We start from the raw sequence: 16,797 nt of genomic DNA, 5'->3' as shown, positions 1-16,797 counted from the left end.
TGATTAGGATAAGGGGCTGTGGACCATTAACACCTAATCAATTAGGCCAAGGGGGAGTGGACCAGTAATATTTACTCAAATAGGGCAAGCAGCTGGGCACACGGTGGCTTAGTGGTTAGCACATTTGCCGCACACCTCCAGGGTCTGGGTGTCTGTAGTGTCTGTAGTGTATGAATGGGTGTGTGAGTGTGTATGTGATCATGCCCTGCCATGGACTGGCACCCTGTCCTGGGTGTACCTGGACAAGGGTGGATGGATGGATGGCAAGCAGCTGTGGACCATTAACAGCCCATAATACAATACACATAATGACCAAAAAACATAATTGTTGATCACATATACACAGTGAGATTCTTTTCTTCGCATACTCCAGCATGTCAGGAAGCTGGGGTCAGAGTGCAGGGTCAGCCATGATACAGCGCCCCCTGGAGCAGAGAGGGTTAAGGGCCTTGCTCAAGGGCCCAACAGTGGCAGCTTGGCAGTGCTGGGGCTTGAACCCCCGGCCTTCTGATCAGTAACCCAGAGCCTTAAGCCACCACTGCTCCATACATAATACATATGTCCATAGAAAATGTTTATATAATCACTCACATACATGTGAATGGTTGCAAAGTGTCAAAATGTCAACAGTAGGGTTCCTCAAGGGTTCTTTGCATGGTTAGTGGTTCTTTCTCTCTAAAGGGATCTACTTTGATCTACTTCCTGAAAGGCAAATCCTCTTGTGTAAGGTTTTATATAAAAACATAGGGGTTCATTTAAAACAATGCCAACAACATTTCTTCAGGATTTCAGAACCTTTAAATCTAATTATATCTTCTCTTTATTTTTTGCAGGACCCGCGTTTTGCAGGCCTCCTTCTTGATAAACTCCAGGCTCTAGAATGGCCTCCAAGGGGTCAGGGTGCTGAAAGCTGCTGTGACATGTGTGGAACTCCTCTGCACCAGCTACGACGTTTGGCTCTTCACTCAGCCCTGGGACTGGCTCTTGATGGAACCCCTAACTTGCAGTCTGGACCTTTCTCTGGCCTGCTAGCACCTCACCAAAGTGCATCCTCACAGAGACCCTCCTGGGTGAACCAGGGTTCCTCATCTGCTACCATACGACAGCCCTCGAGGTACCACGTTGAACCAGTGGCTGGTATCCAGAATAAGGAAATGGGCTGGATCAAGTCTGGAGCTGCTGGCATGGACATAAAGCCGAGCTGCCATGCTACTGTCACTCCATTACCCACCTACGCTCAGCAGTATCTGGAGGGGGTGTGGAGTGTGACAACCATCAGTAGAGCCCATCAGCAAGAACAATCGCAGGTAAGAACCAGAACTGCAAGTAGGAACATCTGTCCAATCTGGACAAGGAGGTGTCCTGTTAATCATCCTTTCTTTTTCTTCTTGCACCAACATTTGGGTGTTCTATCAGTTGGGTGTGCTTTGGTCTGGAGGGGGTTGTAAAAATGCAGTCACTGACCAATCACAGCCCTAAGCTATACTTGGGGGCGTGTCTATAAGTCAGGATCACACACTTTCCTTCATTCAAGAGAGCAAAATACAGACATGCTGATACAAAAAGAGTACATGCTGGGTACTCAGAAGAGGAATTTATTTACACCCCAACTTACAAGCATTGTGTACAATATGAAACTTGTGACTCTTTGTGACCAGGGGTAATAGAGCCATTGTAAAGCTTCATATCCTCCCAAGGCTGAAATGCTGATTTCCACTCCCTCCACATGGCCTTGTTTTATACAGCTCAGAGGTTAAACACACTGTTTTATCAGTAGTCAGGTTCAGGTGTAGTTTTACATAATAGAGTCCTTCAGCAAAGGCTAATGGGATTAAACTTAATCACCTCAGCAAAAATATTACTAAGGTCAAATAACTGTCATGGTAAAGCTTTCAGCTGTGTGACACACCATCTATCCAGGAGAAAAACATCTGAACTTTTTTGGTGTATTTTCATAAATCATAAAATGTTGTAAAATAAAATAAAATAACATGTCAGAGTTGGTCACATGAACTGTAGATCAAAAGATTCTCAAGTTACACTTGAAATGAAATCCCTTAATGAAGTAAGGTCCTACTTAGGGAAAATAAAGATTTGCATTTTTTTCCTGAGTGTCCAATAATCCATTAATCAGCTGTGGTTGTGAATTCTTAACAACCAATATTAATATTTAATGAAAAGCATTTCCCTTGGTCTGCTGACTGAGAATCATTATTCAGTGGATTAGAAGAGAAGGATGGGAGAACGTCAATAACTATAACCCTACCCATAACCCTAAAAACTGGAACAACTGAAGAAGCCAGAAGAAGTGAGTGTGTGTTGAAGCTCATTATGAACTCAGCAGTTTATCAGGCCAAACATTTACAGATATAGAAATGAACAGGGCGGCAGGTGCACGTTGGAGAAATTATTATTATTATTATTTTTTTATTTTTTTTACCTTTTACGGTAGACCATAATGAATGATCAGGGTTTCCATGGAGACATCAAATCTGAACTTTATCACGTATACTCACTCGTCTAACAGCTTGTGGCCATATTGATTTATTTTTTTGGCAGGTTGGTTGTCATGATGCTCTGTGGGTTGATCGTGTGCATGAAGTACAACACCTGAACAGCAAAACAGATTTTATTCACAATATAATAACAAAACATAACCATCTTCTACTACTAAATGTATTTTGTGCATGAGCAGTCACTTCACGTCCTGTCATAAGGCGACAAATTCACAGGCGGAAGCAGTTTTTGTACATTTGGTGTTACAGAGGTGATGTTGAGGTGCAAGCACACCAGTAAGGTTCTCACAGAGATGGAAAAGCAATTAGACCTTGAGATTTTTTTTCAGCTTTGGGTCAGAGTAGGTTGTTAGTTTGGATGCTGAAGGATGTTTGCACCAAGACAGCTGCTGAGAGCAGACCTGCTGAGGAATTTCAAGTGAGACACACAGGCAGGTTTGTCTGTGCTTCAGGATAAGCCTCACGTCTTAATGGTCAGCTCTGCAGTCAAATAACTCCTCGTCTCCCAGGCTGGCTAAATTAGAGCGCTGAAGTGCCCGAGTCGAGGCTGGTGTGAAGGTCGGGAGGGAGCCAGGATGGCAAATTGTAAACAGATGGCACAGCGGCCTTACCGCAGGGTAAAAACGGCACCTGACGTCCATCTGGGACTGTTTTAACCTGCCACTGCTCTGATGCTGTAAAGGACATGATCTGAATATTTGCTCTTTCGTTTATCTTGTAGCAGTAATAACAACGGAGAGAAGCTTGGATGCAGTGTGACACAGCATCATCTAAAGAACTTAAAGGAATATGCTAATCATTTATTTATTTATTTATTTATTGTAATGTCTACCTAAGGCATCATAGTGGCAGGGTAGATAGCGTTACCATCTCACAGCTCCAGGGTTCTCCACGTGTCCATGTGGGTTTCCTCCACCTCCTAAAAAAACATGTCGGTAGGTGGATTGGTGACACTAAATCACCCCTAGCTGTGAATGCATGTGTGTGTGCGTGTGTGTTGTGCTCTGTGATGGACTGGTGTACCATTCAGGGTCTATTCCCAACTCATGCTCAGCTTTCCTGGGACAGACTCTGGATTTTCCGAGACCCTGACCAGGACAAAGAGTTTAATGAAGATGAATGATGCACTTGTTGGGATGGTCAACACAATTCCTCAGCCCAAAGCAGAAGTGAAATGACCAGCAACATGAACACGGGTCCAGTAATCAGCTATAAAGCAGTCAGTCTGAGATTTATCAAAATGGCCGCAGATTTTCCACAGATTTGGGCCAAGGCGAGTCGTGTGACATCATCACAGCGGGCATTCAGCCAACCCTCTCTTCCGTTCAAGTGCGTCGAACACCAGTACACCTAAAAGGTCTCCTTTACCAAACAAACATCACCGTGAAAGACCGTGCAAAACTATTTCGTGCGATTGCAGTTTCGCCAAACTGAGTACGCCAATTCTACGGACTGATGAACTATCGTTAACGCAGCAGCCTCTCTTTCTCTCTCTCTCTCTCTCTCTCTCTCTTGACGTTGATAAGACAAAAAAACAACACAAAACATAAACTGAAGATGTCAGAAAACGTAAAGGTACAGTTTTAGCTCTGACTAAAGCGCTGACACTGGAGACTCCTTCCGTAAATGTTACATAAACATCTCCGTACTTCGCCAAATCAGTGATTTTTTAAAATCCTTTTCCATGAAAGTCCCTGTGAACGATCTGTTACTATAGAAACGATAACGTATTCGAACCAGCGCATTAATAATAAACCCGTGATTTGCAGCTGCGCCACTGTCAGAGCTGCTGTTATGCAAGACTAATCAACACCTCCTGACCAATCACGATCCAGGATTCAACAGCGCTGTTGGATAATACGAGATAAAGATAAAGAAGAAGAAAGTGAGGTGGATCTATAGATGTTTGTATAGAAGACAGAGTGTGTGTTATGGTTATTAAAGAGTCTAATGTTTATTAATTGTCTGTAATTTTGTCGTGTAATTAGCTGTGATGAATACACCGCCATTTCCGAAATGAATATTCATCTAGCACAGCCTTTATCAGTCCACACCAACTCTCTCTCTCTCTCTCTCTCTCTCTCCTGGGCTGCCTGAGATGTTTTAACACACGTTCAAATTAATTAGGAGAAAAAGGAGCCGTCCATTGTGAACTAGACACGTCCGTCCCTGCTGCGCACTAATGGCAGACTCAGACATGAGGATGTAATTACTGAGAGAGAAACGAATTGTGAATTAGTGTGCTCAGCTGCACTCTGGTACGAGGGGTCTTATTTCTACCACCACGTGAGCGCGTCAGATTCTTCCGCCCTCGTTATCTCTCCGTCAAGCTGTCAGAAGAAGATCACGGCTCTGCCATTCCCGTCATGGCTTCCTGTTTCAGCTGCTTGCCATGCAGAGAAATGTGAAGATGACATGTCATGCTTTTGTGTGCGTGTGTGGTTTGTTTCGTATTATATAACGTATGCCGGTTGTATGTGGGGCAGGTTCCTAATGTATGCGTGAGGTGTGTACGTGAGAGGTGTGTACCGATGGTTCGAGAACCAATTTTGCGGATGATATCACGTCACGAGCGAGGTCAGCTCTGAAGGTGCTTTGATGATGTTATCAGTCGCCTGCAGTAGCTTAAAGATTTAGTAAGGTGAAAGCAAGAGTGATAGCACCGGGTAGAAAAGCTGGGATTAGAGCTGGGATTCCTTTTGATCAATTCTTTTGAGAGAGAGAGAGATGGATGAGATTTCACTGAGACTGTGGAAGTGAATTTCGCTAACCCTGCCTTCACACAAGCAAAGCGACAGGCGACCTTTCATTTCCTTTGTACGAGTGTGACACAGAGCTGCAATTTCAGCTTTAGACCAGCTTTAGTGCCACATTCACACTGAAAACTGGACGGGCCACACCCACGAGCAACAACAGCAGCAGACAAAACATATTTACACCAGGCAAATGACATTCGACGCTAGCAAGACCTGTCACTCGCTAGTGTTTACATAGGGTCAGGGAGTTTTCCCGTCCCTCCAGGATTTGGCGACTTTGCGATCGCGGAAATGATCTGTCGCTTGCGGTTTTTCAAAATGACGGCGGATTTTCCGCAGATTCGGGCCGAGACACGTCACGTGACGTCGTCACGACAAAGCACTCTTCGATTAACGTGCGTCGAAACACGAGTACAGCTCTCGTTTACCAACAAACATCTCTGTGAAAGGCCATTTTGCGCAATTGTGATCCGAGTAGTTTGCCGCAAAAAAAAGCACAAAAATCTCCATAAATTGCATCGTACGTTTAAAATAAACAAAAGCCGCACCAAAATCGAGCATTTTTGGCCACAACAATCACAAGAAAACTCCTGTACGGACCGGTTTTCCTCACCCCTGTTGCCTTGGGTTTCTTCACTAGGGATCTAAAGCTCCTAAATTGCTTTACAAATAATAAGATTTGGGGAAATATGAGACACAACAGTATATATACTATACGAGATTACCGTTGCTTTATCTCTTATCTGATAACTTGCATGGGCTCGCCAATGTTTCCCGGGAGTTTGAATAAAAACGTAAAAGTATAACTGAAAAAAGCTCAAGATCTCCAGATTAGACCACAGTGATACTTGCATTGTCCTGTCGTGGTTTGATCTTTCTAATACGTTAAGTGCTGGAACTCGTGCTAACTACGTTAAGTGCTCGTTTAGTCAATATTTCCCATTGACCTCTGCCAGGACTTCGTCTGTGAAATCACATCGATCTTCCAGAAGACTAGCTTACGGCTACTGCCCCTTCCCCGTGGCTCGGCTTTGAGATTATACTGGGAGAAACGCTTCTGTAATACCTTTTGACGTTTCCTCTCTGAGGCTGACTTTTCTCACCATAGCCACTTTCAGAGTCTTTCCTGCATGTTCCTGATGTGGTACACAGAATTGCGTTACATCACTGTTCATCCCTCAAAGTCTGAGTCACGCATGATTTCAGCTGAAGCAGCTGTATAACCTGGATATTCTGAACATGAGGACCTTTCTCCACGTATAAACTGATGTCACTTTTGAGCGTAAAGTCCCCGTGAAGTGCCTTGAAACGTGTAGCATTATTCGATGTGTTGATGTAACTTCCACTGAAACAGGAAGTCAAGGCCAAGGACTAAATGGCAGACCTCTAAAATCATTTCTTCACCTGAAAAATTTGTGTTCGTTAGCGTCTGTTCTATTTCCTCTACAGAGTCTGGCTCCAGACAAGGACAGCGGGGCTCCTGAAACTTCATGTTCTAGCCGAGTCAGTGCTATTCCCTCCATCGCTCTGAAAGGGAACAGACGGAGCAGCCGGGTGACATCTCCACCTCCAGCTCAAAGCTGCTCTGCAGCCTCGTTCTTCCTCAGGTAAGCCCAGAAACATACTTTTTTATCTCATCTTATGTTCGTACGACAGTGCAGTTCTTGGATCAAACATTGGCGGAACGTCATTTTAATCACAGTTAGAGGCTTTGATAGATGACTTGATGCTAGACGGATTTTCTCTGAATCCTGATGACAGCATTTCCTTGAAAAAAAAGTAACCCTGACCCTAAGAGTTACTCAGTAGCGATTTCTAAAACTAATTTGATGAAGGGCCTACAGTATATATGAGCTTATTTCATTCATAGCACCAGCTTTGCACCGATCACTTCTGATTAGAGCAAGACAGCGTGGCTCTCCCAGAACATGTGCACTGCGCTGGCGAGCTAGCTAACTTAGCTAACTTAGCTCTTGTTGGTGGTTGTCATAATAATGTTCTATTTTGACACTTTCAGCTGCTGATCTTAAATAAATATACACGGAGATGCTCAAACCCAACTCCTGTCAACCATTAACAAACCATCAGCTAGCTAGCTAATCAGGAAGCTAGGATAACACATGCCCAATCTGCATACTCGTGTATAAACTGCGTTGTTCTTGCTCCTAAGACATTTTAGTCATTTCGTGAACATTACAGGAATACAGTGACTTGGATTAGCAGCACCCAACCGATCAAGATGTTTCTACTCACCTGTCAATCATGTTACCTTTCCATTTAGAACGCTCCAGGGGTTTTAGGGATGTGGTTTTGAAGGGTGCACTGAAATCACTAACTCTAGCTTTAAACTGTTAGCATTATTTTACATTAGTGTAGATGATGTCACAAAAATGATGGCTTTTAAGTTTCCACTTTGTTTTGTTAATAAATGTATAAATATATAATAAAGTAGACACAGTTTTTATCACTCACTGAAACATTTTAATATGTACAGTAGGCTTGGTTTATTATCATTACCTTCATGGAGTCATGGAAAAAAAATTAAATTACTAATAAGAAAATATCTGCTTTAACTGAATAAAATGAACAACGTTAAAAAAAACAACAACAACAACAACAACATCCGCTCATGTTGTGTCACAAGGCAGCGTAACACACCTGCTCATGTATCTGCACTCTTCCACATACACGAGCTCACAGATGCACATGATTGGTTAGTGTCAGTGTGATTGACAGGGGAGAGAGAGTAATGCCCCTCCCACACCGACAGCTGGTCGAATCCCAGCCGTGGCATTGTCGTGATTCCAACTCACCGATCTCTGGATCATAGGACGATTGCTCTGCCTGTTGTGGGATTTGTTCTAAAGTGATAGACAGACAGACAGACAGATACATACATACATACATACATGAATAATACAGTCCATTAGTAGAATCTCTAATGGTGTATATTGTGTAATCAGGATTGGTTTAATGGTTTCCATCAGATTCCTGTAGAGCTCCATTAGAGATTTTCTGGTTGTTATAAAATACTACAGGAACCCAGTAGAACCGGGTTTTATGTGTTGATGATTACTGTAAGAATGAAATTAAGCAAGGCACCACATTCCATTAACTTTCCATTGCAGACCATTAGAAACAAGGAGGGATGTTTGATATGAACTGATACGACGGAACACTGAAAGCTCGCGTGCTGTCTGGGTACCATACAGTGAATTTTTCATGGCCTTCCTCTGCGACCTCTGTTCCCTCAGTCCCAGCTCTCTGTCTCTCTCACTCTATCTCTCTCTGTGTCTCTCTATCTCTCTCTCTCTGTCTCTCTCTGTGTGTCTCTCTATCTCTCTCTCTCTCTCTCTGTGTCTCTCTATCTCTCTCTCTCTATCTCTCTCTCTCTGTCTCTCTCTGTGTGTCTCTCTATCTCTCTCTCTCTCTGTGTCTCTCTATCTCTCTCTCTCTGTCTCTCTCTCTCTCTCTCTCTCTCTCTCTCTGTCTCCCTCACTCTATCTCTCTCTGTCTCTCTCTCTCTCTCTCTATCTCTCCCTGTCTCTCTCTGTCTCTCTCTGTGTCTCTCCTTCTCTCTCTCTGTCTCTCTCTGTGTGTCTCTCTATCTCTCTCTCTGTCTCTCTCTGTGTCTCTCCTTCTCTCTCTCTGTCTCTCTCTGTGTGTCTCTCTATCTCTCTCTCTGTCTCTCTCTGTCTCTCTCATGCTCTCTCTCTCTCTCTCTCTCTCTCTCCCTGTCTCTCTCTCTCTGTCTCTCTCTCTCTCTCTCTCTGTCTCTCTCTCTCTCTCCCTGTCTCTCTCTCTCTGTCTCTCTCTCTCTCTCTCTCTCTCGGTAGCCGCTGGCGATGGTGTCAGCACTGAGCAGTCTCAGTGAATCTTCAGAGTCGTACACAGCAGCACAGAATAATACAGTGGAATGTCATAGATCTTAACTACTACAACAAAAAACCCCAAACGGGCGAGAGGACGGTGTTCTGCCGAGTGAGCGCAGGAGAATATTTAGTGTGAATGCATCAGGTAGTCATATTATTACACCAAAGTCCACGATGTTCCTTTCAAACTAAAGCACACACAAATGGAGCAAAAGTGAATCGAGCAGCTCATATAAAGTTTAGGTGCAGCATCCCTGTGAACGAGCTGTTGCTATAGTAACAATAGGGTTAGGGTGAGGGTTAGAACAAGCGGAACAAGCGCGTTAATATAAACCTGTGCTTTGTAGATGCACTACTGTCACAGCTGCTGTTCTAGGAAATGAATCAACAGCTTCTGACCAATCAGAATCCAGAATTCGACAGTGTACGAGCTGGTATAACTAAATACAGTCTGTAAACTACACACCTTCACCACCGCACAGCCACAGGCGTTCTACACCCACAGAAGAGATAAACACACCCTGGACTGTGTGTGTGTGTGTGTGCGTGTGTGTGTGTGTGTTTGCGTGTCAGATGAGGTTGTGCTAAGGTGCCGGACACGCCTTAGATTCATTTCGATTTATCTCCACGGCACTGCTGTTGAATTCTGGATTCTGATTGGTTGATCGATTTTTCTAGAACAGCAGATAATGTTCTTTTAATACGTTACCGTTTCCACGGCAACAGCTCGTTCACAGGGACACGTACAGCCATCAGCACTTGTGCAACTGTTATATAGTATAGTGGCATTTTCTCCAAGCAGATGTTTATGCAACGTTTATGGAAGGAGTCTCCAGTGTTAGCGCTAGGAAAAGCCGTAACTTTAACTTTCATTTCTGTGTTGTTGTTGTTGTTGTTGTTGTTGTTGTTTTGGTCTAATTCACTTCAAGCGAGACAAGAGAAGCTGATGAGTGAACGCCTGTTTATAACAACGAATGTGTTTCATGAAATTTTACATGTAACTCTTAAGTGGATAGAAAAGTAGGACGTTGTATGTGGTTCTCCACCCATCAGCCCCTGCGCGTCACATGATCTTGTCACATGATACGTGATCACTCTCACCTGTGTCTCGTTATGCCTGGTTAGCGCCACTATTAAACTCCTACTGCTGTTTTGTTGTACTTCGTATTTTCTCGCTTATAGTCTGTACGCCTGACCTGAATACAGCGGAGGATTAGAAAACAAACGCAAGAGAAGACGAGCAGCGTGGCGGAGGTTTCGCAATATTCTCACCATCGCTCTCTTGTCGAAAAGGACATTGATTTCTGCGTTCATTCTTTTAAGCGTCCTTTCCGATACGCAGAAAGGAATCTGGGAGCTTTATTTATTTCTCAGCAGGTGTTGTTTCCTTTGTCCTGTATAACCCGTGTCCTCGGTTTGGCCTTGATGTCCAGCAGACACACACACACACACACACACACACACACACACACACACATCTTGTCCAAGGTCTCTGAAAGCAAGATGCCATGGATGCACAGTTGTAAGACAAAAGAGAAAGACAAATATAAAGAGATGTATAATATCATATATGTTACACACACACACACACACACACACGTACTGTATATATATATATATATATATATATATATATATATATATATATATATATATATGTAAATGTATTTGTATATGTATGGATATGTATACATCATATAAAGACTTAAATGCAGGCGGAATATTTTCTTTATATCAGCGGTGTATATCTGGTTGTCTCTCGGCTCTAACGCTCGCACGCTGAGCTGCCGGAGTCAGGCTGAGTCAGGATGACATAATCGTGCACACCGCCTCCGGTTTCAGTGACCTTCGACCCCCCGTGGCTGACTAACGGCACTTTGGATGAGACGCTGTTGTGACATTCTCCCTTTCACTGTTTGGCACTGTGGTAAACAAGTCAGTGAGAGGGAACACAGACACACACACACACACACACACACACACACACACACAGTATACACATGCACACTTATTTGGGTCAATGATATCATCTGAAAGAGGCCTGCTTGGTTTGTTTTCAATGCTCCATCGAATACAACGTCCAAGTTTAACAATTTAATTATCATTTTTTTGTTCAGCTAACACCTAGGGTGTCTAACTTCAGCAATTCAGCAGTTTTACTGTCTGATCGATTTTGTCGCGATTCACTTTTCCGAGATTATCACAGGTTTCATGACCTCTTTTTCTAGCGAACTACTGTAGTGTTAAAACTTATCCTTAAATCTGGGTCACTGAACATTTTATTATCTGTTATTAGATTATATTCAAATTAGAATTGATTCTTTTTGAACCTTTTCAGATCAAGCGCTTTACACTGATTCTCATTCACCCACACACTCACACACACATACACACACACACACACACACACCAATGGTAGCAGAGATGCAATGCAAGGTGCTTACTTGCCATTAGGAACAACTTGGGGTTCAGTGTCTTGCCCAAGGGCACTTCGGGATGTGGAGTCATGTGGAGTCTTAGGGAGTCATGTGGAGTCACGTGGAGTCACGTGGAGTCACGGGGAGTCACGTGGAGTCACGGGGAGTCATGTGGAGTCACGTGGAGTCACGTGGAGTCATGTGGGCTGGGAATCGACCCGCCAACCCTACGATTAGTGGACGACCCGCTCTACCACCTGATCCACAGCCGCCCGAACAAAACAAAACAAAACAAAACAAAACTAATGTCTGGTGTTTATCCAGCGAACGCCAGCTCATCAACGATGTCCATTACAGACTTAATAGACTTAAAATGACTTTTTTACCTCTTAAAAAGAAACCCCAGTTAAACATCAGGCTCGTAATGCGAGTGTGAAGCGAGGGTCAGAACATTAATCGCATAGATCAGACTCCAAACATATAGAATCTCAGTCTCGCTGCGAGAAACACCAAAAGCAATCAAAGGAACATGATCACTAACTCTTTTATTCTGAAATTATTTGAAAGCACCTTTCCACTCGAAAGAAAAATACACATCTCTATCTCCGTATTCAAAAACAGCAGGAAGTTCTGATTAACTGAAATTAAATGAATTATTTTAAAACAGTATAGACACCCAGATGTCCAATCTGATATCCCGGTCGTGAGAGGAACCGGTCTCAAACACGAACCCGTCCCCTTCCGAGTGGCGCCGGAGAGAGGGGTTATAACTAAAGAAACATTTCGTGATTGACGCATTTCAATCAAGTAAATTCAATTCTTTTTTTTTGTCCTTTTCGGGCTACATCAGGTTTTTACAGCTCGTACACAACAATCATGAGCACGTGAGGAGAAGAACTGAAACAATGTGGTATCAGTGGATTGTTCTAAAACCCAGGTGCTGGGAGTGAGCGGGGTTTTCTCTTTTCTTTTCTTTTCTTTTCTTTTTTCTTCTTCCAGCGGAGGGTCGCATGAAATCTCGCCTTCAAAGATTCACAGATAAAAGCAGCGTTGGTTCTTGCGTGTCGGGAGAAAATATCAAAAATATCTTCTACTGCAGCTTTCATACGACTCCAGGAGAGGCTCTCGAGCGCGCCGTACTATGTTTCGTTTTTCATTTGTTTTTCAGAAAATACAGCACAAAAAACAGCTGTCATTTCAGAAAGATTGGCGTAACCATCGTCTTAAAGTAACGCCGGGGTGTTCGGTCAGCTCCAGAAGTATTGGCACCTGATATAAAAAACGAAATGCACTACGAAACGATAATGAAGCCAAAAGCATTTATTTGACTCATTTCCTGAAATGGGGTGACTGATCGTGAGGGTTTAATACTGAGCAAAATAAAAGTGATCGTGAAGCCGTAAACGCACCTACGTGGCTTAAATTTAAATTTCCTCCTTGTGTGGTGATGGTTTATGCATTATATTTAGCAGGTAGCACCTGGAGTTCTCTCTCTCTCTCTCTCACTCTATCTCTCTCTCTCACAGCTTGTTCTCCACACTGTCTGAGCGATGGCCTTAGGCATCAAGCAGTGATTAAACACACACACACACACACACACGACTTTATCTCAAGACACCTCTAAAGTCCAACATTTATTCAGCGTTCTAAATCAGTGTTCATGATATACTGTATGAATTTTGGAATGTGACCGTGGCACAGAGTGTAAGTGATAGTTCATGCGAAGCCGTTGTTCACGCATCAGTTAACGACAGTAAGCAAAATATTAATGATGTAGATATTAATCTTGTAGACGTACAGTAAGACAGGGACACGGGGAGATGCAGCTGAGTTTCATGTTGCCCCTGAAATGAGTATTTCAGCGTTCGTACTCTTTACGGTAGCGTCACACAGTAGTGTAATAAATACAGTGCAAGCGTGTGTTCGGAAGTGAAGTTTAGAGCAGAGTGACGTAAATCTGAGCGAGTCTCCGGGGCTTTACCTCACGTTTGTGTAGCTTGAGTGTCGTTCCTCCTGGTGAAACCAGGATTTCGCGGAGTTTATTTGTGACTGTTCCGCGCGCTCTTTCGCAGCGATGTTTGTTGGTAAACGAGACCTTTTAGCTGTACTCACGCTTGACGCACGCGAACCCAAGAGCGCTTCGGCTGAGTACGTGTCGCGATGGCGTCACGTGACGCATCTTGGCTCAAATCTGCGGTAATTTTGAAGAATTGCACGCTCCTTCGAATATGTTTCCTCGATTTGGCGTTCATTTACAGGGAAGCGGAAGCTCGGCGGTTAAGGCGTTGGCCTTCGGATCAGAAGGTCACTGGCAAGCTGCCAGCGCTGGGACCTTGAGCAAGGCCCTTAACCCTCGCCGGCTCAGCTGAATAAATGAGAGAATTCTAAGTTGCTCCGGATAAGGGCGTCTGCCAAAAATGCCGTAAACGTAATGTAATTTCTGCGCTCGCAAAATGGCGGAATCCTGCAGGGAAATCCCGTTTAACTTTAACTACACGGAAAAAAACCCCAAACATTTTAGTGACATTTCATTATTTATTTCACGTCAAGTGATTAACTTAATTAAGTATCAAGCACAGCTTACTTCAAGTGAGTAATTTTAAATCGCTTCATCTGATCACGTTCCCTTTACGTACTTGAATAAAGGACGTAGAGGAATAAATGAAATAAACGGCGACGAGCACGGTTAACTCCGGTCTGGATGCATGACACTGGAATACAGTCAGTAACGTTCGCTTTTAAATAAATGACTTGCGTTTGCTTTCAGTTTTAAGTAAAGTGAACTTCGTGGCATTTGAAGTCAAATCTGCTTGATTTAAACCGTTAAATAAACACGACTCGAACACATCAATCAAACTGCCGCGTCCTTCTTTCATCTATTTGCGTGTGTTTGAATTATTTCCAGTGGTGACGGTTAAATAAGTGATGTTCATCTAAACACTAATAAGTGCTCATAGTGTACAAAACTTTGTTTCTTCTTATTTGGAGATATCTGATATTGTAAGCGATCAGTACTGCTAAAGAGCTAGCTACAGTAGTGCTGTAATGAGAACAAACACCTACGTGGTTACGTCTTTATACAGTCCGAGCTAGCAGAACCCAGCGCGACTCTTTAAACACACACACGGAACCTCTACTGAAATACGACGCCGCAAAACACTCCACACTGAAGACAAGAAATGTTGGAAACATCACTCAAGACCCAATCAGATTAAAGGTCCTCCAATATGCAAATCGAGTTCATAAGCCACGCCCCCCACCGCAGGAGCAATGGGGTGAGGTGAGGTGGAGAAAACGGCCTCTCTCTCAGGTGTAATTATTTATAACTGCGCTGATTTTTAAAGCGTTTGAATGAAATCTTTACACGTATAAGTTACGAAAGGTCAAATTCCTTTCGTTTTTCTCCAGCGTACGCCTTCTCTCTACCGTGACTAGCTGAGAGAGAAAAGAGAACCTGGTGAGGGAACGACTGTGTGAACGCTACGATGCGAGTAGCGTCTAAACGGATAGAAACTGCACCGCGTTGTCCTTCCGTAAGGAAAACCTCGTAACCATGGCGAATTGCTGCGCTGTAAGAGGAATAAAACACTTCAGGATGTGCGGTTGTGCGAAAATAAACACGTTTGCGCCGCAACCGTATAACAATTCTGTCATCTCTTACTCGTGCCTTTTTCCGCTTTTCAAGAGGATCAGAGTGCGATATTTCTTCTCTTATTCTCTTCTGGACTCGTCCTCCTGTGGACAAATCGTCACGCTCGCTCGCTCGGCGTTTTCGTCCTCTCTTTCTTTCTCGTCCTCTCAGCCGCCTGAACTGCTTCTCACTCCTCGAGCTCTGTCTCATGTTCTGTCTCTCTCTCTTCCTCCACCTTCTTCCCATTGCTTTTTCTCCATCCTAGTAAGTACAGCATGATGAGAAATGTATTAAAAACAGCAGTGTGTGTGTGAGTGTGTGTGTGAGTGTGTGTGTGTGTGAGATTCGAGAGATTCGTCTCTCTCGGAGCAATCACACGTCTGTATTACTGTGTGTAATTCTGTTTACAGTACACGAGCGTGAGTGAGATTTGATGGAACTGAAGCTTTAATTGTGTTTTATCAGAGACGTGTGTGTGTGTGTGTGTGTGTGTTGTGGGGAATCACACAGAGGTGAAGCGTACAGCGACACTCAGACGAGAGACACGTCAGGATGAAGGAAGCAACTCGGGTAAACATTTTTCATTACAGTCAGTCGTCGGAGAGGATCAGCGAACACTGGCAGGAAGCGTGAGAGAAGATAATTATATTTATCCCGTCTGTATTACCTCTTTATCTCCACGCGCTGAATGGGACGGGACACACGTATTCCAGGACAAGCGACTCTGCACCTGAGAAATCGGGAAGGCCTGCACGACTGCGTTTATTATTATTACCATTATTATTATTATTATTATTATCCATCCATCTTCTATACCACTTTATCCTTCTTCAGGGTCACGGGGAACCTGGAGTCTATCCCAGGGAGCATGGGGCACGAGGCGGGGTACACCCTGGACAGGGTGACAATCCATCGCAGGGCACAATCACACACACACTCACACACCCATTCATACACTACGGACACTTTAGACACGCCAATCAGCCTACCGTGCATGTGTTTGTACTGGGGGAGGAAACCGGAGTACCTGGAGGAAACCCCCGCAGCACGGGGAGAACATGCAAACTCTGCACACACACACAGGGCCACGGTGGGAATCGAACCCCCGACCCTGGAGGTGTGAGGCGAACGTGCTAACCACTCAGTCACTGTGCGCCCTACTTTTATTATTATTATTATTATTATTATCGTGTGAACCTGTGAACAGATCTGTCACGATACCAAATATAGTCTATTTATAGTATTACAGTTCTGCTACAGTTCTGTAAATAGTAACACACGTAATGAAATAAATCTCCTCACCTGGATGGTTCACCTAGAACATGTCATTTCTTTCATTAAATTGGCAAGTCATCATTTCAGGTTATGATCCACAATATAACAGCGATATTGTGATCAGTTATGTGACAGTACGCTTTTCTTATATACAGGATGTATCTTTTCTATCACTCGGATATGGCAGTAATACCGTATCCTCTGGTCTGAGATCTTACAGCTTTACCGCTGACGGTTATAAAAGCTCTGACACTGGAGACTCCTTCCGTGACTGTCAAATAAACATACCGTACACCCGTACAGAAAACAGAAAACATCACAACGTCAAGA

The 16,797-nt window shown here is 43.7% G+C and overlaps 1 protein-coding gene across 1 annotated transcript in view; it reads left to right on the top strand.

Annotated features, from left to right (window-relative positions):
- kif26aa (kinesin family member 26Aa) overlaps positions 1-16,797 on the top strand; it is a 91,148-nt gene that overhangs the window by 33,664 nt on the left and 40,687 nt on the right. The window contains exons 3-4 of the mRNA XM_053613936.1: positions 834-1,307; positions 6,722-6,879. Of these exons, the coding sequence (XP_053469911.1) occupies positions 834-1,307; positions 6,722-6,879 (632 nt within the window). The remainder of the gene's footprint in view (positions 1-833; positions 1,308-6,721; positions 6,880-16,797) is intronic.

The sequence above is a fragment of the Ictalurus furcatus genome, chromosome 25, assembly GCF_023375685.1.
Source record: "Ictalurus furcatus strain D&B chromosome 25, Billie_1.0, whole genome shotgun sequence".
Lineage (NCBI taxonomy): Eukaryota > Metazoa > Chordata > Actinopteri > Siluriformes > Ictaluridae > Ictalurus > Ictalurus furcatus.
Note: the sequence above shows the minus strand (reverse complement) of the source record. Positions and strands in the feature narration are given on the sequence as shown.